This window comes from Rhinoderma darwinii, chromosome 12 (genome assembly GCF_050947455.1).
Source record: "Rhinoderma darwinii isolate aRhiDar2 chromosome 12, aRhiDar2.hap1, whole genome shotgun sequence".
Classification (NCBI taxonomy): domain Eukaryota; kingdom Metazoa; phylum Chordata; class Amphibia; order Anura; family Rhinodermatidae; genus Rhinoderma; species Rhinoderma darwinii.
Genome location: NC_134698.1, coordinates 12,380,815 through 12,405,240, shown reverse-complemented (window position 1 = coordinate 12,405,240; position 24,426 = coordinate 12,380,815). Strand labels below are relative to the sequence as shown.

Below are 24,426 nucleotides of genomic sequence, written 5' to 3'. Positions count from 1 at the left end.
TTCCTCTTCACTGACCTCAATGCTGTTTCCTGATCTTGCATTAGCTTCTGGTATTACTTCTTTTTAAATCAAGTGATTTTTATTTAAAGGTTTTACATCATACAGCAAACAAGCCACCCCAAAACAACAAACAAGCCACCCCCCTCTCCCGACCCCTTCCCCCAATTCGGAAAAAAAGTATTTTACATAAAATGCACTGTAGCAGATTTATTAGTCCTCGACTATTGAAGGCAATGGTAAAAGCTATAAAACTTGGCTTTGAGACTATGCCTCCATGGTAGATGGTGTTCACCATATAACTACTATGTGACTGTATGTAATTTAGAGAGCCATGCGGTATCTAATATGGTGGTGAATTGTCTACAGCCTGATATCCCCGGCATAGTTCTAATACGCCACCATTGTTTGTGCTTAAGATATAGAGTAGGTATGTTTTTGTGTGTACTTTAAACACGTTAGTTTCTATCGCCTGATACAACCTGATACAACATGTCTGTTTTGAACTAATGGTGAAGTAGAGTATTACTAGAATCCATATCTCCCTCTCTTTCCAAACCTTTCAGATCTTGAGAATTGAGCTGCCAAATAATATACTTATAGATTTTGAGCAGGAAAGCCCCCGCCATCTTTAGCTCGTTGAAAGGTCTCTAGTTTAATACGAGCATGACAACCTCCCCAAATGAGAGATATAAAGAGAGTATTTACTTCGGGAGCCAGATGGTAGCATTATGTAATAAATATAATAATTTAAGCATCCAGACCATCTTAAGCAAATTGGTTCTACCCAGATCTACTGAACTATGTCGTTTGAGTCACACTTCCAAACATTGGAGGATCTATTGTGTGAGGAAGAAAATGAAGAATCAAGTAAGATAACGGAGAATAGCCAGAAAAATCTACACTTTTCCCGATAGTAGATCTATTTGTGAAACTGGTTGTAAAGGAATTTGAAAAAAATCCTAATAGACCATATGGTGATAACCTATCAATGATGGAGAAGCCTGAAATGGTTAAAGTCCCTGAAGGATGTGGCTTACAAACCTGCCGATAAGAGGGGAAACAAAGTGGTGTGGCCATGAGAAATGTATGTGGCCGAAAGGGAATCGACATCTTTGGGATGTTTTGAGGCACTAAATCAAATAGAGAAAGTGCCTGGGACTGTATGTGATAGGGGGAAAGAAGGGGGGGGGGGAAGTGCGGGAAAAATCAGGAGCAGGGATTGGTGGGACAAGGGGATAGAGGAGGGGTTAGGAGCAGATAAATAGTTGAGGTCAAGGGCAGTTCACCATCTTACCTGCTGGAGCTGCAAACGTCAGACGTCTGGTCCTGTGAGAGATCTTCCTCTGCGGTCCAGGGCGTTTTCCGGAGTGCAGATGGCGGATGAGCTGATGAGGCAGGTGGCACAGCGGGTTGCCACGGAGGGTACAAGCTGGCTGGAGGTGTTCCTGGCAGGGGATCGCAGGCAGGAGGTTTTACCTGCGGCGGTCGTCGGTGTCAGCAGCGGTGGAGTCCCGTCGGCGTCAGCAGTTAGAGGTAGGCCGCGCCGGGTTTCTCGGCCTCCTCCCCGTTTGAGCCTCAGCCCACCTTCAGCCACCCAGAAGCGGGCCGGCACCGTTCGCTCTTCAGGAGCGGGACAGAGGCGCCGTCGCCTGCTCTCCCCTTCACCCGGTCCCGACGTCGTGCCACCCACTCCCCTGGCTGGGGGAGCTTCTGCAGTTCTCCCCATCCGGGCTGCAGGCAGTGCAATGCCGCAAGCAGCCGCAGAAGCCGGGGCCGTTATTAGTGCACCGCTGGTTCTTCTTCCCGGCCCGACAGCTTTCTCCCTCTCACAGCAGGCCGTGGTTGAGAGGGGAGCTGGAGGGGGCGGTCTCAGGAGAGCAGAGACGCAGGCCTCAGGCACCAGCAGGTTAGGTGTGCAGTTGCTGCCACCTGCTGGTGGTTCTGGAAATGACACAGAGCTGGGGAGAGAGCTGGTGAGTGGCCTGTGGTTACCAGGCACAGGCACTGTGAATGAGAGGAGTTCACTGGGTGGATTGATCTGTTGCCGTGCGGGCAGTCTGCGGAGCAACGTGATTTGCCAGTTTCTCTTTCGGAGTTTTCTCTTCCAGGTGCGGAGTCGGCGAGACGCAGACGGCGAAGGAGACGGCATGGGAGAGGACATCGTCGTGGTGGTCACGGGCGTCCACGCTATCAGGTTGAGAGACGTCGCCGTTCCCGGAGTAAGAGTGTGTCTTCCAGTACAGCATCTTCTTCGCCGTCCCAGTCGTCGTCGGGAGCCAGTACACCCAGCCGCACGGGAAGGAGATACACGAGGAGTCGTCGTCGTCGGGAGCACAGGGATCGTCATTCGTCTTCGCTGGTTCCAGTTCCAGAAGTCGCCTCAGCCTGTCCACCTGGTGGGGATCTGTCTGTGGTTCCGGTGTCTGGGAGAGTTGATGCACCCTCGGAAGTGACGAGGACGCCCTTCTCCGGTGAGTCTCCATGTGGGAACGCATGGCTACCTAAGGGTGATTTATCTGCTATTGATTTCGTTTCTGCATTAAAAAGCTTGTTGGATGGTTTGTGTACAAAAGGCGGAGCTTCGGTTCCGTTGGTTTCGCCAGGGGGGGCTCAGCCTCCGCCTGAGCGGGCGGCCAGTATGTCTGGCTTGACATTCCGTGATTCACTGTTTTGTGGTGTTGCTCCTTTAAAAAAACAAAACAAAAAAAAAAAACACATGACTTTGTGGATGCTTGGTCCTTGGTGTCGGTCGATCATGTGACGATAGATAAGGAGCGTGTTTTCGAAAGAGGTTCGGAGAAAAAGGTAAAAGTTGCGAAAACTTTTGGCAATTGGCTCCAGGGTTTTTCTACCTTGGCTCATGTCATTTGTCAACGTTTTCCAGAAAAAGGGGCCGAACTGTTTGTGTATGTAGACACTATATTCAGTGCCCACAAATTGCACGGAGGTGCAGCTTGGTGGAGATATGACGAGGAATTTCGCCGTCGGTTGGCTTTGACGCCTGACATTGGTTGGGCGTCAAAGGCGATGGATGTGTGGTTACAGCTAATTTTGGCTCAAAAGCAGGCTCGGCCCTTTCAGGCAGGAGCCGCAGTTTCGGGTTCAGCACCCGGTATTGCGGCGCAGCGCCCAACAGGAGCATGTTGGCTCTACAATGAGGGACATTGCAGGTTCTATTCTTCCTGCAAGTTTCGTCATGAGTGCTCCATCTGCGGGGGTGCCCATTCCGCGCTTTGCTGTTTTCGACGGGCAAAACAACCTTCCAAGGTGGGTCCTGCCGGTGCAGCGGAGAACTCCGGTGAGCGCTCTCGCGATGGAGCCGTGGCTCGCCAGGTATCCCAAGAGACAGGAAGCAGACCTGTTGGGTCAAGGCTTCAGTAAAGGTTTTTTCATTCCGCATGTTTTTTCTTCGGTTTTGATGTTGTCAGATAATTTAAAATCGGTGAAAGAAAACGTGTTTGGCACGGGAAAAAGTGCTGAATGAAGTGTCTTTAGGCAGGATGGCGGGCCCCTATGGGGAGCCACCTTATACGAATTTACGGGTTTCTCCTCTTGGCTTGGTCCCTAAAAAGGAACCGGGGAAGTTTAGGTTGATTCATCACCTTTCCTTGTGCCATCTCATGTTACTATTTTGAAGATTTTGGTTCCTTTCTGGAATGGACAGTTCGTTTCAAGACAGGTATTTCTTCAGCCATTCATTATTTAGACAACTTTTTATTTGTAGGTCCAAGTGATTCAGGAATATGTGGTTATTTGCTGAAAACCTTTCGAGTTTTAATGTCTGAATTTGGTGTCCCGATAGCGGAGGACAAGACGGTCCATGATTTTGTCGTTTTTGGGTATTGAAATTGATACGCAAGAGATGGTTTTCAAATTACCTGACGACAAGCTTGCGCGTTTGCTTTCTACCATTGACGAATTTGTTTTATCAAAAAAGGTTACCCTGAAGCATCTTCAGTCACTGTTAGGGTTGCTGGTTTTTGCTTACAGGATCGTTCCCATGGGTCGCGTTTTCTCTAGACGCCTATCATTGGTGACTAGGGGTATTTCACGGTCACTTAATTTCATTCGTGTCACTAGGCAAATGAAAGATGATTTGCGTGTGTGGCAGACTTTTTTGCGATCTTTTAATGGTAGGGCGATTTGTCAGTCTGAGGAGGTTTCCAGTTTTGAGTTACAGCTGTTCACAGATGCTGCTGGCAGTGTCGGTTTCGGTGTGCGGTTTTTGGAGCGGAGTGGTGTTTTGCACGTTGGCCTGTGGGCTGAAGTAGTATGGGTCTGACATTGAATTTGACACTTTTAGAACTCTTTCCCATTGTGGTTGCAGTAGAATTGTGGGGTTCAAAGATGTTGAATAGTCGCATACGTTTTTGGACGGACAATATGGCAGTGGTGCAGGCTGTTAATAATTTGTCTTCTGGATCATTGCCGGTTTTGGCGTTACTTAGGCATCTAGCTCTACGTTGCAGTCAATGGAACATTTGGTTTCGGGCCACACATGTGCCGGGTGTTGAGAATAAAATCGTAGATGCCTTATCTCGTTTGCAGATGGGGGTCTTTCGGGAGCTTCACCCGGGAGCACGGCTGGAAGGGGAGCGTTGCCCGGATCACTTATGGGCCCTGGTCGAGGGGAACTTGCCCGGCTAGTTCAAGGTTCTGTGGTACCAGGTACATGGCGGTGCCATAATAAGTCTTGGGCGGAGTGGTTGGAATTATCTGGCGGAGTTTTTCCTACAAATGATTAGCAGCATTATGAGGTTACGTTGGAGTATTTGTCTCGGATGCGTACTAATGGTTCTTCGGTGTACACGGTTTCAAAAGGTTTGACTGGTATTGTGTTTATGTTGAAGTTGTGGGTTTGTACTGATGTGACTAAAATGTTTGTTATTAGACAGGCATTGAAGGGGTGGAAGAAGGAGCATATTGTGAAGGATGCTAGGAGGCCCATTACGTATGCTTTATTACTAAGGATTCTGACGGTTGTTCCGGCAGTTTGCTTTGATCCTTATGAGTCTGTTTTGCTGCGTACTGCTTTTTCTTTGGCCTTTTTCGCAGCATTGCGGGTGAGCGAATTTGTGTCACCGAGTGCAAAGCGGTTTGGGGGTCTTCTGTTTGCGGATGTTTTATTGGAGGAAAAAGTGGTTCGGGTATGTGTGTGACGGCCAAGACTGATCAGATGGGCGTTGGTGTTTGGTTGTATGTGAATTCATTGGGTGTGAATTCTGTCCAGTTCGTTTGGTGCGTGAGTTTTTGTCTTTTCGAGCTGATGGGGTTCCTTTCTTGATACACTCTAATTCTTTGCCGCTTACTCGATTTCAATTTGGAGCCGTTCTTAAGTCTTGTTTGGAGCATTTGGGCGTTGATCCTTCTGAGTTTGGGACTCATTCGTTTAGAATAGGGGCAGCCACGGAGGCTAATGCTTTAGGTATGGGGGAGGAAGATATTAAACGTCTGGGTAGGTGGAGTTCAACTTGTTATAGGTCCTATGTGCGTCCGGATCTGGTGTTGTTTTGATTCTTTCCTTGTCATTTCAGAACATCGGCCGCAAGTATGGATAATTGGTCATTCTTTTATTTTCTGGGTAGCTCGTCGGGCTGAGTATCGGCCTTTAGGCCTCAGTCTTGGGGTGTCATCGGCCGAGGTGCACTGGAAAGGTATCAGAGGGCTGAGGTGGGTTCAGCTGTTGCCGTTAATAGTTGAAGTTAGTCGGGAATGCCGCGGTCCAATTGTGCTCGTTATACATGTTGGGGGAAATGATTTAGGGAATGTGAAATTGTCTGAGTTGTTTTCCCTTATCAAGGCTGATTTGGGCCATTTCAAACAGCTTTTTTCTGATTGTGTGATTGTTTGGTCCGAGGTGATTGCACGAACTCATTGGCGAGAAGCTAGAAGTGCTGTGGCCATCGAGCGGTCAAGACGGCTGTTGAAAGTTCGTATTTCCAGGTTTGTTCGTTCCATTGGGGGGGTAGCAATTCGTCATTTGATGTTGGAAGGTGACAATGGGGACTTATTGTTATCTGACGGCGTTCATTTAAATGACATTGGGATCGACATCATGCTGTCGGGTCTGCAAGATGGAGTGGAGGCTGGTTTGGCATTGTGTGGTGGGGGTGGAAGGAGTACCGCGTAGGTGTTCGCGGTATCCTCCTTGGCGGAGATAGGCTCTGAAGAGTAAAATCCGGAGAAGAACCTACATGCGCGCCGCTTAACAGTGGGCAGCATCACAGGAGATGTAAATAAATTAAGTGGTTACTTCAGGGCCATGTGATACAAAAATGTTTGGTTGTGTTAAATAAAGCTGTGGCCATTCCCACATTCTCCAAGAAACAGGTTCCGTTGCTTTATTTGTTTATTAAATTGGGTAATGATGCATCAGCGACACTTAATATGGGGATAACATTAGTACATGCAGTCTTGAGGCACTAAATCAAATAGAGAAAGTGCCTGGGACTGTATGTGATAGGGGAAAAGAAGGGGGGGGGGGAAAGTGCGGGAAAAATCAGGAGTAGGGATTGGTGGGACAAGGGGATAGAGGAGGGGTTAGGAGCAGATAAATAGTTGAGGTGAAGGGCAGTTCACCATCTTACCTGCTGGAGCTGCAAACGTCCCTCCCGCCCTCCCTCTTTAGGTAAAATTTGGGTGTGTAGTTATGGTGTTTCTCTGTCTTTTAATTTCTTTGCTTTTCTTTGCCATGACTCTTAGGGCTTGTCAGCTTCTTCCTTTTTTCTTTGCGTAGGCGTGTTTCTGTGGTTTTTCTTTGTTTTTTCAGATGTCACAGCAGGCGGAGATAGGCTCTGAAGAGTAAAATCCGGAGAAGAACCTACATGCGCGCCGCTTCACAGTGGGCGGCATCACAGGAGATGTAAATAAATTAAGTGGTTACTTCAGGGCCATGTGATACAAAAATGTTTGGTTGTGTTAAATAAAGCTGTGGCCATTCCCACATTCTCCAAGAAATAGGTTTTGTTGCTTTATTTGTTTATTAAATTGGGTAATGATGCATCAGCGACACTTAATATGGGGATAACATTAGTACATGCAGTCCAAAGAAGATTACGTATAACCCTCTTATAACCCTCTTCTCTCCTCAACTGATGAATATACGGATTATTGACCAGGAGGACCATTCATCCTGGTGTATGGAGGCTTCATCTACTGCAGTGGATAATATAAAGACTGGGTCTACTACAATCTAGGCTCCATCTACTGAAGTGAATAATATAAATACTGGACCTTATACAATCTAGGCTCTATCTACTGAAGTGGATGATCTAAAGACCAGGCCTTCTACAATCTAGGCTCTATCTACTGAAGTAGATGATCTAAAGACCGGGCCTTTTACAATATTGGCTATCTCTAATAAAAACAATAAAATAGGTGCTGCGGTCTCTCTATTTTCTTGTTTCTGCTTTGGAGTTGGATTGGCTACGACTCGACACAGCTTGCACCGGATGGAAACTTTCTACAATCTAGAATTTCTCTACTGAAGTGGATAATTCTCCATAAATGTAACGGTTTGGCTACGTTCACACATTTCCGCTGCAAATCGTGCAGATTTGGTGCAGGTTTCCCTGCGGCGAGTTTCTTAGAAAAATCCAACTATTCTCCCCTCTTGTGCTCTCTCATGGCAACGCTTCCCTGGTCCCCACCGCTCTCTGTACACCCGGCCCCCAGCGATGACGTGTCGTCACCTGACCCATTAAATTCAATGGGAAATATCTGCAACAAATTTGTGTGCATTTCACAGCAGAAAGTGTTAGGTCTGTAAGACTTTTTAATCTCTGGATGTAAACAAGAATATTTCCATTCACTGATAGCAAGCAGAGATCTTGAAAATAGTGGATAATGAAAACACAAAGAAAATTAAAAAGCAGCAGATTTTTTTTTTCATAATACATTGACTACATTTTATTTATATACATCAGGAAAACCCTATAAATATATATGTAGAGAACCAGAGTGAGGTGGACATACATAATGGCCGACATTTACTAAGAAATGTGTTTTTTACGCCAGTATAGTATATTGTAGTGATGTGCATCAAATTTATGCGGAGCTGCGTGCGCCTCAACCCCTTCCTGCATACTGACATACATGTACATCAATCGCGTGGCCGAGAAGCTGTGATTGGCGCACAGTGTATGCCGAAACCTGTATACAGTACACCGTGCGACTATGTGTATTCTCCACTATTAACCCTTGCGGAATAATAGTAGGATCAGTAAGGGCAGATGCCAGAAATATCTGCCAAAAATCCGCCTGTGGATAGTCCATAGTAGAGTTTTTATTATTCCTAATTAATATAATTCATGCGATCTCAGGCGGCAATTCTATTCTGTGGTATTAGACTGGACAATAACGGAGCAGCCATAGAAAATACCGAGCCTTAACGTTCAGCCCTGATCATGTCCAGACTAATAAAGTTTTCCATTGTGACATCACAGGATGTTGTCGCCTTCCTGGAAACATCCAGACTTATGACGTTTTCCATTGTGACATCACTCTGATGACATCACAGTTGGGAGGTTCTAAAAGGCGGTGACTCAGCACTGGTCACTTTCTGTGTATTCAGAGGGAGATTGCAGCTGCATTGCTGTGCGTTTCTTTGTGATTTTTGCTTTATCACGATTTTCAATGGAGATTAAGGGTTTGGCATTCTTGCCCATCCTTGTGTTCCATCTGTGCCTGGGAGGGATATTGCTCTGCTACACCTTAACCCTGGACCAGGACAATGGCCGGCTGATGATTTACATCAGGTAAGTGGAGAACATTACAGATGACATGACGTTATCTTCATAGTGACGTTGTATATTGAACGTTGTTACTTTATTATACGGCAGAGAAGTGTCATCTTATAAGTGATTCTATACAGGACATTACAAGTAGAAGAACTCTATGAAGTGTTAACATCAAGTTCATAGAAGTCTCTGGGTCATTATTACACATTTGTGACATTCAGAAATGTTCCCTCAATGTTCTGTTAAAGTGACAGCGTTTGTCTCCCGCTCCTGCACTGTTTCCTTGACGTCTCTTTTCTCTTATTCGCAGTGAAACGGGAGTCCGATACCCCCAGTCGGTGCTGTTTACGATAGTGCTCGTGGGCACGGCCATTCTGGGTAAGTGATAACCACTGGTGGAAAGTGAAGAATAATTGGTTGTTCTTATTGCTGGGATTTCCTTCTCCATCACAGGTTACATAGTTAGTGCGGTTAACAAAAAAACAAAAACATATGTCCATCAAGTTCAACCAAGGGATGGGAGAGTGGGAAGTGATGGGAGAAATTATAGGACTTTGTTTTGCCCCTTTTGATCCAGAGGAAGGTTTAAAAAAAAAATGGAATGAACATTTAAACAAGAATTCTACCCGTTGACTTTTTTTTTGGGCATAAAATTGTCCATCATTGTGATTGGTGCAACTTCCTAAATAAATGTTATTCAAAATTATTTTTACTTTTTGAGATACAGCAGCTGTATATTGCAGGTGGATCCTGCGTGTCCTGACGGATTCAGGTCTCAGCGCAAGTTACAGCTGCTCTGTATACAGAATATAAAGCAGCTGTATCTCCAAAAGTAAATATAATTTTATTAAAATGTATTTAGGAAGTTGCACCAATCACACTCATGGGCAATTTTAGTAAAAAAAAAACCCGGAAAAGATATATAAATCTTAAAGGTGTACATAGCGTTTAAGAGCTCTGGGGTGTAACCCATCTGGTCCCGGGGCCTTGTGTACATTTTTTTTATTTAATTTAGCTTGGACCATATCTACATTCATCCAATTCAGTGTAATAAGTGATATATTAACAGCACTGGCACCGGCTACATCAGCTGCTCTTTCTTCTGTTGTATATACAGAGCTAAAGAACCCATTTAGTAACTCTGCTTCTCTTGATCCCCTGTGACCAACTCCCCATTACCACTATTTAGGGGTCCTACATGTTCAGATTTTGGCTTTTCTGCATTTATATATTTTAATAATTTTTGGGGGATTTGTTTTGCTATCCTGGTCCACCTGCTTTTCATTTTGTATTTTTGCTGACTTTATTTAGCTCTTTTAAGCTGCAGTTCGGTTTCCATGGCAGCCAGGGCCTTAACAAAGGCCCCTAGGACTGCCTTCAGCAACTGCCTATTAGGCCCTACCGGAGACATGGTATAATAGATTGCCTGTCAGTTTTGCACTGACAGGCAATAATGGTGTATACTATATATACCAAAGCATTATATAAGCGATCAGAAGATCGCAAAGTGAAGTCCCCTAGTGGCACTAAAAAAAAAACAGTAAAATAGTTAAAGTTTTCGTTAAAAAAAAGATTACAGTAAAAATAAAATAAAACCACTTTTTTCCCCAAAAAATAGTTTTATTTAGTAAAAGTGTAAAAGCAAACCAGCAAACAAACAATAAACAAACAAACAAACAAACAGACAAACACATATAAGGTATCGCCGCGATCATAATGACTCAAGCAATAAAGTTAACACATTAATTAAACCGTCGGGTGAACAGCATCCAGTAAAAGCACAAAAAAAACTGCAAAATTCCTTTTTTTCTCACACTCCCCCCATAAAAAAATAAAATAAAAGTTAATCCATAAGTGCCAAAATACTACCAATGAAAACTACACATTGTCCCACAAAAAAAGGCCTCATATGGCCACATCGACAGAAAAATACTGCTAATTACTGCTCTTGGAATGCGGCGATGCAAAAACAAGTAATTTTTTTTAAATGAAAACAGTTTTTAATTTTCCAATGTACGGCGTAAATTTAAAACGTGAAAATCAATGGTGGAATAGCTGCTTATTTTCAATTCTTTCCTAAAATAAAGTTAATAAACGTTAATCAACATATTATATGCACCCAAAAATGGTAAAATTAAATCATACAACTCGTCCCGCAAAAAAACAAGCCCTTATACGGTTATGTCGACGGAACAAAATAAAAGTTACGACTCCTAGGGTATGTTCACATGTAGTGTATTCAGCCATTTTTTGGGCCGTAAACATCCCGAAAAACGTCTGAAAGATCAGAAGGAGAATGCCTCCAAACATCTGCCCATTGCTTTCAATGGGAAATACGGCCTTCTGCTCCGACTGTGCGTTTTTTTACGCCTCGTTTTCCAAAAATAGCATGTAAAAAGATGCCTGTGAAAAAGAAGTGCATGTCACTTCTTGAGCCGTTTTTCATTGACTCTATAGAAAAACAGCCCAAAAAACGGCCGTAAAAAACGCTGCGAGAAACGCGAGTTTGATTAAAAGACGGCTGAAAATCAGGAGCTGTTTTCCCTTGGAAACAGGTCTGTATTTTCAGACGTTTTTGAGTTTGTGTGTGCACATACCCTTAGAATGCGACAGTGAAAAAACGAAAAAAAAAATCATTGGTCAATAACTTGCAAAAAGGCCTGGTCATTAAGGGGTTAAAATTAAGTGTTTTTGCCCTCCCTTCTTAGCTTGTGTTTGTTTTTTACAGTATAAGGTCCCATGCACACGACTGTAAAAACGCCCGTAATTACGGGCCGTAATTACGGGCCCATAGACATCTATTGGCCACGGGTACCTTCCCGTTTGCTTACGGGAAGGTGCCCGAGCCATTGAAAAATATAGAGCATGTCCTATTTCAGGCATGGGTAGACCCATAGAAGTCTATGGAGCTCCCGTAATTACGGATGGCTACGTGTGTGCACCCGTAATTACGGGAGCGTTGCTAGGCGACGTCAGGGGATTCCCCTGTCTGCAGGCTTATATGCCTGATTTAAATTTTTGAATAAAGAGAAGCAGAGAAAAAAGGGCCGTAAATACAGGTTAAATACGGGTTAAAAACGTGTGACAAAGGACCCGTATTTACGCTAGTATTTACGGGGGGGGGGGGAATACGGTCATGTGCATGGGGCCTAAGTAAAATGTAACTATATTGTTGACACTGTTACAGAGGTTTTCATCAACAGAGACTTTCCCAACAAGCTCAGCATGAAATGACCAGATCCTACACAGCGTCACCTCTAGTCGGGTCTTCCACACACTGGGTCATAGATGTTCACTAGATGTTCTCATTTCTTTCCTTCTCTTCCAGGTATTGCCCAGGCTTTTGCCCAGTATAAATTCATGATGTTCCGGGCAGCAGCCTGTGATATGAATCAGGAGTGGGCACAGAAGATCCTGCTCGGACTGGCCTTGACGTCATGTATTGGAATAGTGTTGACCGGCTCCTTTACGGTTAGTTAATATCATCCACCATTAAACCCTCATACACAGCTAAACGCAAAGTGATTGGAGAAAGGTCTAGTCTAATCTACTTGTGTTTCTTCTCTAGATGTTCGAGTATGAGATCATCCATCAAGCAGGAGCGGTATTGGCATTTGGATGTGGGCCCCTATACAATCTGGTCCAATCCAAATGTCTATACAAATTATCATTCAGCCGCAGATATGTCTGCCATGTGAGAATGGCATTAAGTGTCATCACTGGCATCACTGCGGCGATCTGTATCCTTTTATAATGCAAGGACCCAAACAGGGATCAGAGATTCCCCACTCTATGGTAATGCAGCATGTAAACACTCGTGGCTTTTCTTTCTGACCAAGGGAGTTCACATGAGGGTCCTTTCGGTGGGATTACACTTATTACAATAAGGAGCAGTTTATGAAATGCACGTGCACTCACTATTTTCCCTTTCCCATATAGACAGATATATAGTCCCATCCTAACATAATGTGGCGTCTTCTGGCCTTTGACCAGTGAGTCAGATTCCAGTTGGTCTCATGGTTGGTTGGTCGTACTAACTTCTACCTGACCCTCCTGAGATGTCTGGGATTATAAGGGCAGACAATACTGGGATAAATTATGTCATCCATCTTTATGTTTATGTTCCTATATACATCCATCCATAAGGTGCTGCATCCAGGATTCCATTAATAGGACATCTGTGTGAGGATAGTCGCTGTGAAGAGGTAGGAACTTCTACTTATTTCATACATTTTCTCATTGTATTTTCTGATTTCTTGATCGGATCTCAATGTTCTTCATTGTTTGTTTTCTTCATGTTCTTGCAGCTTCTATAATTTTCTATTATACCAGAGATATTAATGATGAGGAAATGTCCAGTAATATTGTCTTTTATTTCCTATTATGTCTCGTCTTCTAGATCTGCAGTATAGTGGCCATCATAACCGAGTGGATAACACTCTTCTTCTTCCTCCTGACCTACCTGACATATTCAGATCTCCAGGTTTGTATATTTACAGACATGTGTTACCCATGGGTTCATGTATGGTTTCTCCCAGTGCAGTGTATGTGGCCCTCATTAGAAGTAGTGTGGCCCTCTGTGGAATAGGAGGTTGTTAGGATGTTTCTTATCTTGGTTGTATAAGTGACATATGTTTTCCTGCCTCCTCAGCATTTATGTCTGAATATGTCCTGGAAAAGCTTCACCATCACTATGCGTGAGAAGGTCCAGGACAATAATATATGAAGAAGAAACCTGGATGCAGGAGGTAATAACAGCAGAACATAAGACTCAGATCCCGATCTACAGGACGATCTATAGAACATGTCACGTCCAGTAGACGCTTCCAGCATCGGGCCGTATAACACCTGACACCTGTTCTGCTGTCACTCTAAGGAATGAGTACATGAAGGTCAGTGTAAAGAATATTACAGAACATCTCTACATATAATGTCTCCAGGATTTCATCATTATTGTTGATGATTCCCTCTACTGCTTTGAGGTCTTGTGTTTTCAGCAATTTCTGGTTCGACTGTCTACAGGATCTCATCACGGATATATGGATGTGTTAATATGGATGTTAATGTCAGCTCTGTGTTTCTTTATTTTCAGTTTTCATCCGCCCCTGATGAATGGAAGGAGATCAGCGAGGAGTCTGAAGACATGCACAACTTTCCAGACTGTAACTAACAACGTGCACGTCCTAGTCACATCTCCCCCTCCATTCTGGATCAAGTAACAACTACAAGGGGTTACTTCAGCATTGCACTCATGGAAGTGTCCAGTTCTAAATTCATCATGGTGGACACAGAGAAATGGACGTTTAATAACTGCGGCATTCCTCATAACATCCCGTGTGGACTGAACATTTCAACATATACTGCACAGGAAGTAGTAGAGACCAGGAGGACCATTCATCCTGGTGTATGAAGGCTCCATCTACTGAAGTGAATCATGTAAAGACCGGGCCTTCTACAATCTAGGCTCCATCTACTGAAGTGGATAAAATAAAGACCGGGCCTTCTACAATCTAGGCTCCATCTACTGAATTCGATCATATAAAGACCAGGCCTTCTAAAATCTAGGTTCTATCTACTGAAGTGGATGATATGAAGACCGAGCCTTCTACAATTTAGGCTCCATATACTGAAGTGGATGTTATAAAGACCAGGCCTTCTACAATCTCGGCTCCATCTACTGAAGGGGGTAATATAAAGACCGGGCCTTCTACAATCTCGGCTCCATCTACTGAAGTGGATGATATAAAGACCAGGCCTTCTACAATCTAGGCTTCATCTACTAAAGTGCATAATATAGAGATTGGGCCTTCTACAATCTACGCTCCATCCACTAAAGTGGATACGTTAAAGACCTGGCCTTCTAGAATTTGCCAAGCCATGTGGGCACTGTTGACTGCCAACTTAACATCAACATCAATATTTCTATAATAAAATGTATTTCATCATATCTGTGTTACTGTTTTCCTCTTCACTGACCTCAATGCTGTTTCCTGATCTTGTATTAGCTTCTGGTATTACTTCTTTTTAAATCAAGTGATTTTTATTTAAAGGTTTTACATCATACAGCAAACAAGCCACCCCAAAACAACAAACAAGCCACCCCCCTCTCCCGACCCCTTCCCCCAATCCGAAAAAAAAGTATTTTACATACAATGCACTGTAGCAGATTTATTAGTACTCGACTTTTGAAGGCAATGGTAAAATCTATAAAACTTGGCTTTGAGACTATGCCTCCATGGTAGATGGTGTTCACCATTTAACTACTATGTGACTGTATGTAATTTAGAGAGCCATGCTGTATCTAATATGGTGGTGAATTGTCTACAGCCTGATATCCCCGGCATAGTTCTAATACGCCACCATTGTTTGTGCTTAAGATATAGAGTAGGTATTTTTTTGTGTGTACTTTAAACTCGTTAGTTTCTATCGCCTGATACAACCTGATACAACATGTCTGTTTTCAACTAATGGTGAAGTAGAGTATTACAAGAATCAATATCTCCCTCTCTTTCCAAACCTTTCAGATCTTGAGAATTGAGCTGCCAAATAATATACTTATAGATTTTGAGCAGGAAAGCCCACACCATCTTTAGCTCGTTGAAAGCTCTCTAGTTTAATACGAGCATGACAACCTCCCCAAATGAGAGATATAAAGAGAGTATTTACTTCGGGAGCCAGATGGTAGCATTATGTAATAAATAAATCCAGACCTTCTTAAGCAAATTGGTTCTACCCACTACTGAACTATGTCGTTTGAGTCACACTTCCAAACATTGGAGGATCTATTGTGTGAGGAAGAAAATGAAGAATCAAGTAAGATAACGGAGAATAGCCAGAAAAATCTACACTTTGCCCGATAGTAGATCTATTTGTGAAACTGGTTGTAAAGGAATTTGAAAAAAATCCTAATAGACCATATGGTGATAACCTATCAATGATGGAGAAGCCTGAAATGGTTTAAGTCCCTGAAGGATGTGGTTTACAAACCTGCCGATAAGAGGGGAAACAAAGTGGTGTGGCCATGAGAAATGTATGTGGCCGAAAGGGAATCAACATCTTTGGGATGTTCAAAGAAGATTAAGTATAACCCTCTTATAACCCTCTTCTCTCCTCAACTGATGAATATACTGATTAATGACCAGGAGGACCATTCATCCTGGTGTATGGAGGCTCCATCTACTGAAGTGGATAATATAAAGACTGGGTCTACTACAATCTTGGCTCTATCTGCTGAAGTGAATAATATAAATACTGGACCTTATACAATCTGTGCTCTATCTACTGAAGTAGATGATCTAAAGACCGGGCCTTTTACAATATTGGCTATCTCTACTAAAAAAAAAAAAAAGGTGCTGCGGTCTCTCTATTTTCTTGTTTCTGCTCTGGAGTTGGATTGGCTACGACTCGACACAGCTTGCACCGGATGGAAACTTTCTACAATCTAGAATTTCTCTACTGAAGTGGATAATATAAAAACTGTGCTTCCTACTGTCTAGGCTCCATCTACTGAAGTGGATCATATAAAGACCGGGCCTTCTACAATCTAGACTCTATCTACTGAAGTGGATAATACAAAAACTGCACTTTCTTCTGTCTAGGCTCCATTTATGGAAGTTGATGATGTAAGGACTGGGCTTTCTACAATCTTTGCTTCATCTACTAAAGTGGATGATATAAAGACTGGGCCTTCTACAATGTTGGCTCCATCTACTGAAGGGAATCATTTACAGAATATTAAAACACATCTTCACTTAATGCATTCCTCATAACTTGCTTTGTGCAGACCATCTGATCATACTGTTCAGGAAGTATGAGAGACTAGGAGGATCATTCATCCGGTTGTATGGGGGCTCCATCTACTGAAGTGGATAAAATAAAGACCTGGCCTTCGAGAATTTGCAGCATTAATACCAAGCCATGTGGGCGCTGCTGACTCGCAGATTAACATCAATAGCTGCAGTTCTTATCTGTAATAAAATGTGTTACATCATATCCGTGTTACTGAGTTTTCCACTTCACGGCTTCCCGATCTTGTATGAGGTTCTGCTTTTACTTCTAATATGAAATTAAATGTAGATTTAGACTCTGCAGTGAAGATTGGAACATGTTCTCAGTCTAAAGAGTCATTATATCCCAGGTTGAACCCAATAGACATTTGTAAAATGAATATTATCAATCCTTATCCATAAATTCCATAGAAGATTCTCTTAGAATCCTCCATGTTTAATTATCAGGGACTGATAATCCGGATATAGGGGTGATACACATTACATCCCGTGAAAAACGGGACGGTTGGGGGATATACATGTATAGTATTATTACCTCACATAGGACTTATTATACGAGCATATTCTGAGACTCCATTAGATCTCATAGACAGACTTGCTATGCCCCCGCCATCTATACTAGTTTTATAAATGATAATTATACCGTTCTACTATGTGCACAGTCCTATATGTTTTTTTATATCTGATGTTCGATATTCTTTATATCTGATGTTCGATGTTCGATTCATTTCCCATTATGGCCACTGCTCTCCTATATATTCAAGTAATCAAATATTCAGATAAGAGATAATATCATGCTATTGATTATAATTTTTTGTATTGTTTTAACATGTAAGCACATATAGATGTATGAAAAAGAAAAGGAACCGTATAGGGGAACAGTAGGTATTTTACTATACAAATAATGTGTAATATTATAGGCACTTTTCCACTAGATGACTTCTTTTTTGGGAAATATTTTTTCAGGAGGACAAGCAGCTAGTAGAGAAAATACAAAGGTAAGGTCAGGATCACACTTACAGTTTTGATGCAGTTTTTGGTGCAATTTTTGGCTCAGTTATTTTAACCAAACACAGGAGTAGACACAAAAAATAGAAGATTCATCACTCTTTTCTTTATACCTTTTCTTCCTTTTGGATACACTTCTGGCTTTGGCTCAAAAGATAGCCAAAAACTGCATCCAAACTGCATGTGTGATCCTGGTCTAAATGTGATTTGGTGACAGATATACAATGTATGAGATTTGTTAGATCTGGATGATCTCCAATGGGTCATTTTGATGACTACATTTTTTTCCACAGTAATGTAAAATATGAAACCTATACAGTCCAACATGGCGGCAGCATCATGATGTAAGGATCATTTCTGCAACAGGAACTGGAGGACTTGTGATGCTAGAGAATCAAATAAATGGAACAAAACACACGGAATAAAATCTGCTGTAGTCTACAAGAGAACGCCACAAGACTTGTTTTATTATCCGGAAATCAAATCGACACAACAATGTCTTAGGAAACTACAATCTCAAAGTGCCATTGTCATAAAACACACAAGAAAATCCTGGAGGAAAACCTGCTGCCGTCTGCAAGAGAACTGCAGGAATTTTTTTTATTCCCAAAGATAAAATCATAGATACACAAGATTTATTTAGAATAGAGCGAACCAAATTAATTTTCCAAAACCCTAATATCCCCTTTCTTTTCATATTGCTCATTTTTCCAGCCAATAACGTTCCCATTCATATTATCTTTAAAATATGAATACCCTTTAATAGTTGCTGGAGGCAAAACCGTATCCCACACATTGACATCACACATTTCACCTACAAACGATTGACTTGCATCAAACCCACCACCAAAGGAGTCCTGATCCTGCCCAACGATGACACTCATCTGAGGTCCTATGGGAGATCTTATTGTAGTAGCTCTTCTAGGGTAACGCTTGCCGTTGATCCACAGTTCAAGTAGTCCTGTGTCAGAGTCCCAAGCAACACAAGTGTGTTTCCAATCTAGAACCTCAGGATCCACATTGAAGTAAATATCTTCATTACTTATGGAGATGGAAATATTGTTTGGGGGCATTGGATAAATAAGTAAAGTGTTGTCCTTTCCAGGGGTGGCTATAGAGAACAGGGAATGTTGGCGGCTGAGTTCAGTATAGGAGCGCAGACATACAGTAAGTTGTGTCAAGGGTTTCTCCACAGTTAGCTTCAGAATCATATAGTCGGTAGATGATTGCCTGGGCAACAGGATGGTGGTACCTCTACATATATCTAAAGAAAAACACACAGTAATAATATAATAATTCTAATGGGGACGACGTTCATCATCATAACTAAAAATTAAAGCTGGCTGAATCACATGGTCAGTAGATGCTTTGGGGAAAGAATTATATGTTTACTTATATATATATAAAAAAAAAAAAAAAAGCAGTTATAAAATCCCTGTAGACAGCGCCACCTAAGCTCCCTCTAGGAGCGGAATCCCTGGCCAGAATAGCCTGGCCGGGGATTCCCCTCCTCAAGGGAGCCCCCTACATCTCTCTATCCCTCCTGTAGATAGTGTCACCCCCTACCGATAGCGGCACCCACCTGTAGATAGCAACACCCTCACCGTAGATAGCATTGCACCCCCTCTGTAGATAGCTTCACCTAAGCTTCCTCTAGGAGTGGAGTATGGACAGTGACATTAGGGGCTACTCCTGGAGTGGAATCCCCAGGGAGAACGCTTCCGACACTCTGGCAGGTGATTCCACTCTTAGAGGGAGCCCCTGACGTCACTGTCCATATATGGACAGAGACATCAGTGGCGTCCTCCAGGAGTGGAATCCCCGGCCAGAAGGATTCCGCTACTACAGGGAAATACAGTGGTGCTATATACAGGAAGGGGTGTCATTTACAAGAGGGGGTGGTGCTACCTACAGGAGAAGTGGTGCTGTCAACAGGGGGAGTGGTGCTATTTACAGGGGGTGGTGCTAACTACAGAGGGGATGGTGCTATCTACAGGTGGGAGGCACTGTCTGCCAGGTGTGGCACTATCTACAGGGGGTGTGGTGCTATTTACTGGGGGTGCTATATACAGGGGGTGTGGCACTATCTACATGGGCACTGTGGCATCTACAGGGGAAACTGTGGTGCTATCTAGATCGGCACTGTGTGGCACTATCTAGAGTGGGAACTGTGGCACTATGTGGGCACTATATACAGTGGAAACTGTGGCACTATGTGGGCACTACCTACAGTGGGAACTGTGGTACTATGTGGGCACCATGGCATTATTTACAGTGGGCACTATCTATGTGGGCGCTGACACTATCTACAGTGGGCAATGTGGCACTATATACAGGAGCATTGTGGCACTATCTACATTATCTACATGGGCACTGTGGTGTTTTCATGTGGCTGGGACAAAAAAAACCCTAACAAATAAAATTCATCCATTTGTTTAACATCTATGAAAAACGGATGGCAAATGGTGGTTAAAAACAGTCAGAGGACCGGGAAATGGATTCAAATTTAGAGACACATTGATGCAAAACAGCCATGAAAAACTGACAGTCGATCCGTAAACTGCCCTTTTTTCACATCATGTTAGTATAGCCTTATAGCCCTCTTCACTCTCCAGTCACAGCAATCCAGGCTGACAGAGAGAGAAGGCTAATTGTTACAGAGCTGCAACAGCGTGTGTATATATATATATATATATATATATATATATATATATATATATAATATTGATAAATACATATGAAAAATTACAAAAACTGTTTTTATTAATTAAACTAATCTAGAAAATGAAAGCCTCATAAATCTTGTAAAAGAACAAACAAAGAAAAAATAGTTGTGATATTTAAAGCGGTTGCAAAGATATTATCGTTTAATATCAGAAATGGAAAATTTGACTTTGACACAGGGGCATCAATGGGCCTGGTGCTCCCCCACTTCCTCCTGCCCAATTTACCTGATATAACCTTAAACACATCATAGGTACTATATGGAAAGTGACATCAGGGGCTACCTCCAATCAATAATGATGAGTAGTAGGAGTAGATGGGGAGGGGGGATTGGTTCATAAATTGACTTTAATTATTATACAATAAAAATTTAGGTAACTTTCTAGTTTCAGTTCCTCACCATATTCAAGATTTCTGCTTGTTGTCAGTAAATGGGAACAAGAATTGTGTACATTATATTTATATTATATTACTACACCGTGTTCCAAATTATTATGCACATTGGATTTAAGTGTCATAAACATTTCATTATTGGTTTTTCAATTAAACTCATGGATGGAATTGTGTCTTAGGGCTCTTTGGATCATTGTAATCAATCTCAGACACCTGTGATAACTAGTTTGCCAGGTGTGCCCAATCAAAGGAAAACTACTTAAGAAGGACGTTCCACATTATTAAGCAGGCCACAGGTTTCAAGCAATATGGGAAAGAAAAAGGATCTCTCTGCTGCCGAAAAGCGTGAAATAGTGCAATAGCTTGGACAAGGTATGAAAACATTGGATATTTCAAGTAAACTTAAGCGTGATCATCATACTGTGAAAAGATTTGTGGCTGATTCAGAGCACAGACGGGTTCGTTCAGATAAAGGCATAATGAGGAAGGTTTCTGCCAGACAAATTAATAGGATTAGGAGAGCAGCTGCTAAAATGCCATTGCAAAGCAGCAAACAGGTATTTGAAGCCGCTGGTGCCTCTGGAGTCCCGCGAACCTCAAGGTGTAGGATCCTCCAGAGGTTTGCAAGTGTGTATAAAGCTATTATTCGGCCACCCTTAAACAATGCTCACAAGCAGAAACGGTTGCAGTGGGCTCAGAAATACATGAAGACTAATTTTCAAACCGTGTGGTTTACTGATGAGTGCCGTGCAACCCTGGATGGTCCAGATGGATGGAGTAGTGGATGGTTGGTGAATGGCCATCTTGTCCCAACAAGGCTGCGACGTCAGCAAGGAGGTGGTGGAGTCATGTTTTGGGCTGGAATCATGGGGAGAGAGCTGGTAGGCCCCTTTAGAGTCCCTGACGGTGTGAAAATGACATCTGCAAAGTACGTAGAGTTTATGACTGACCACTTTCTTCCATGGTGTAAAAAGAAGAACCGTGCCTTCCGTAGCAAAATTATCTTCATGCATGACAATGCACCATCTCATGCTGCAAAGAATACCACTGTGTCATTGGCTGCTATGGGCATAAAAGGAGAGAAACTCATGGTGTGGCCCCCATGTTCCCCTGACCTCAACCCTATTGAGAACCTTTGGAGCATCCTCAAGCAAAATATCTATGAGGGTGGGAGGCAGTTCACATCAAAACAGAAGCTCTGGGAGGCTATTCTGACATCCTGCAAAGATATTCAAGCAGAAACTGTCCAAATACTCGTGAATTCAATGGATGCAAGAATTGTGAAGGTGATATCAAAGAAGGGGTCCTATGTTAACATGTAACTTGGCCTGTTAAGTTTTTTTTTATTGAAAGAGCTTTTGATTTCTGTAAATATGACCTCCTGATGCTGCAAATTCAACAAATTACCATTTTAGTTTTCTTTACAACCTTTAAAATGTTTTGATCTCTGTTGTGCATAATAATTTGAAACAGTGCATTTAGAGTTTTTTACTTCTTAAAAAAATATGTCATCATTAGGAGATTTGTTCAATAAAATTTGCATTATACTCCAACGGTTGATGGCTTGAAGATTATACTGACTGTCATGTGCATCGACTATTTAGGAAAATCAGCGAAAAATAACATTTGCATAATAATTTGGAACGCGGTGTATATTATATTATATTTTCAAGTTTCCATAATGCCGGTTTAATTTTTATAAAAGTTGTACATACCTCCCTGTGAAAAACATCCACAGAAAGTCACGGCTAAAATGATAAGGACTCTCATCCTGCTGGAAAAAAATAAGAACAAAAATGCAATATAAATTGGGGCTATGGGTTATTGTACTACCAGTCCTTCCACCCACTACATTTCACAGGGAAAGATAGCCACTGGTTCTGTTCTGGAGCATGGATTTATGGGTATTTTATTTTTATTATTAAACTTAGCAGTGCTGTACATGGGGCAGATTTGTTATTGGTGTTGCACCAGTATTCCGGGCTAAGTTGCAACTTCTTTTTGGCGCCAATCATTTTGGACAAATTTATCAATGAAATGCGCCGATACTCAAAAATTGCTTGAAAAGGGGCAGTGGTTTAGCTAAAATAGGGCATGGCTTAGGCTGTGCCAAATTATATAAAGCTTGACAGCAGTGTATGAAGATGCGCCAAATTTATCATCCAGCATGAGCCACTGTGATAAATTTGGTGCATCTAGTCTTTTTCTAAGCTATCTGAATTTAAGACATTATTATTAAATCTGCCCCAGTGTATGTATACAATGCAAGCAGTGGCGGTACTGCCTCCTGTATTACTGCCGGTGATCATGTGACAGATTACATGATGATCAAGTTGCCGTCAGAATAGAAGAGATGCTGAAGCTTCAACTTAGACAGGTAATATGTATAAATATCAATGTTAATAAAATGCCTCACAAACCTCACCCATAGCCCTGTTATGACCGGAATATCCTAAACCCCACATGCTATATATCAATATAAATGTAATACATTAGAAAACCATGTTGGGATGCCGAAAGTTTGAAAAAAATAAGGTGTAAACATATTTAAAAGTTTTTGTTGCCTAATTCTTTACTTATACTTTACATCTAATTAATATCAATATTTCTTATTTAGGCAAAAATGGTACATAAATAATGGTACATAAAAATAAACAAAAGATATAAAAATTATATTGTAGTTAAAAAAAATGGGCCTTGTCATTAATGAGGGAATATTCCCTGGTCATAAAGTGGTTAAAAATACAAAGAACAAGATAATAATAATAATAATAACAAGAGGAAGAGAATAGTAAGAATTTACCTTGTCTTCAATCTGAAATTGAAAAATGTGTGAATTTTTTTGCTGTAGTTCCAGATATCTCAATAAATGACACACTGAAATAAAATTAAAATAAAGAAAATAAAACAATTAAAAAATAATAGAAAAATAAAAAATTCTGAATATATTAAGAAATGTTTCCTTAAACGTAATGAAATAAACAAAATTATGGAGACAGAATCGTTACCTGTTTCTGTGCATGGTATTGACACAGACGTCTTCTTTATATACTCTTTCTCCTCCTACAGTAGAATTATTTACTGACTAGGAAGTTCCTTTCTGGCAACGACACACAAAACTTTTTGATGGTGTCATCCCTATGTAAGGTAGATCAAAATTATATTCCACAGAAGTCATTAACCTTATAATGACTGTGGTATTTTTGGCCATAATAACCAGAATGTTTTTTTATTTTTAGGCTACAAAAGTGATTTTTGCAGGTTTTTATTTTTTTGCATTTTTTTTTTTTACTAATTAGGCATTTGTTTTTATTTTGCACACGGTATAATTGTTTTTTCACATTTCACATTTCAGCCATCTCATCCCATCTCAGTTGGCTGTGCTTTCTCCCTTTATGGCTTTGGGAGCTGTGGAAAGAGTCAAGCTTCTGTATGTCCCATAGATTAGGATCGAGAGTCACACACATGTCCTGCTAAGTGTTGTAAGAGATTTATCATTTACATGGGGAAAGTAAAAACGAAAAAAAAAAATGCAAATAAAATTAAGAAATTTGATTAAAAAAAATGAATGACTCGGGGGACCAATCTTTCCATCCTTTCTTCTGCTCATTGTGTGTTGCTGGACTTTTGCAGCAAATATGAGGGAACGGATAGTAGCATTTCTCCCCTTTTACGGTTGGTCCCATTGCAGCGCTATTTACCCATATTCACACCATTGTGTCACGTTCTGTGGGTATGTGGACCCACTGGGCCGTACCGCTGTAGCGGGATAGCAG

The 24,426-nt window shown here is 41.8% G+C and overlaps 2 protein-coding genes across 3 annotated transcripts; one reads left to right on the top strand and one right to left on the bottom strand.

Moving 5' to 3' along the window:
- The first annotated feature begins 8,575 nt into the window (after positions 1–8,575).
- On the top strand, positions 8,576–14,639 carry LOC142664487 (DNA damage-regulated autophagy modulator protein 1-like). The gene is made up of 8 exons (XM_075843570.1): positions 8,576–8,756; positions 9,049–9,116; positions 12,067–12,209; positions 12,307–12,478; positions 12,885–12,943; positions 13,138–13,221; positions 13,390–13,630; positions 13,831–14,639. The coding sequence occupies exons 1-7, from the start codon at positions 8,635–8,637 to the stop codon at positions 13,462–13,464; spliced, it is 723 nt and encodes a 240-aa protein (XP_075699685.1). The 5' UTR covers positions 8,576–8,634; the 3' UTR covers positions 13,465–13,630; positions 13,831–14,639.
- Positions 14,640–17,972: 3,333 nt separating this feature from the next.
- LOC142664488 (jeltraxin-like) lies at positions 17,973–23,559 on the bottom strand. Of its 2 annotated transcripts, none has more exons than XM_075843571.1 (3): positions 23,454–23,559; positions 22,366–22,424; positions 17,973–18,797 (listed from the first exon to the last, which is right to left on the bottom strand). In XM_075843571.1, exons 2-3 carry the CDS (start codon positions 22,418–22,420, stop codon positions 18,193–18,195), a joined length of 660 nt encoding a protein of 219 aa, XP_075699686.1. In that variant the 5' UTR covers positions 22,421–22,424; positions 23,454–23,559; the 3' UTR covers positions 17,973–18,192. The 2 variants fall into 2 exon arrangements, with proteins under 2 accessions (XP_075699686.1, XP_075699687.1); XM_075843572.1 differs by having other exon boundaries at positions 22,366–22,421; positions 23,454–23,540.
- Between the last annotated feature and the right edge of the window lie 867 nt (positions 23,560–24,426).

Bases quoted from the DNA above. Each gene is read 5' to 3' on its own strand.
- LOC142664488 (XM_075843571.1), bottom strand. From the start codon at position 22,420: ATGAGAGTCCTTATCATTTTAGCCGTGACTTTCTGTGGATGTTTTTCA. The intron at 18,798-22,365 runs GTATGTACAACT...GTTTTTCTTTAG, and splicing joins TGGATGTTTTTCACAGGGAG to ATATATGTAGAGGTACCACC.
- LOC142664487 (XM_075843570.1), top strand. From the start codon at position 8,635: ATGGAGATTAAGGGTTTGGCATTCTTGCCCATCCTTGTGTTCCATCTG. The intron at 8,757-9,048 runs GTAAGTGGAGAA...TCTTATTCGCAG, and splicing joins CGGCTGATGATTTACATCAG to TGAAACGGGAGTCCGATACC. The intron at 12,479-12,884 runs GTATCCTTTTAT...TCCATCCATAAG, and splicing joins TGGCATCACTGCGGCGATCT to GTGCTGCATCCAGGATTCCA.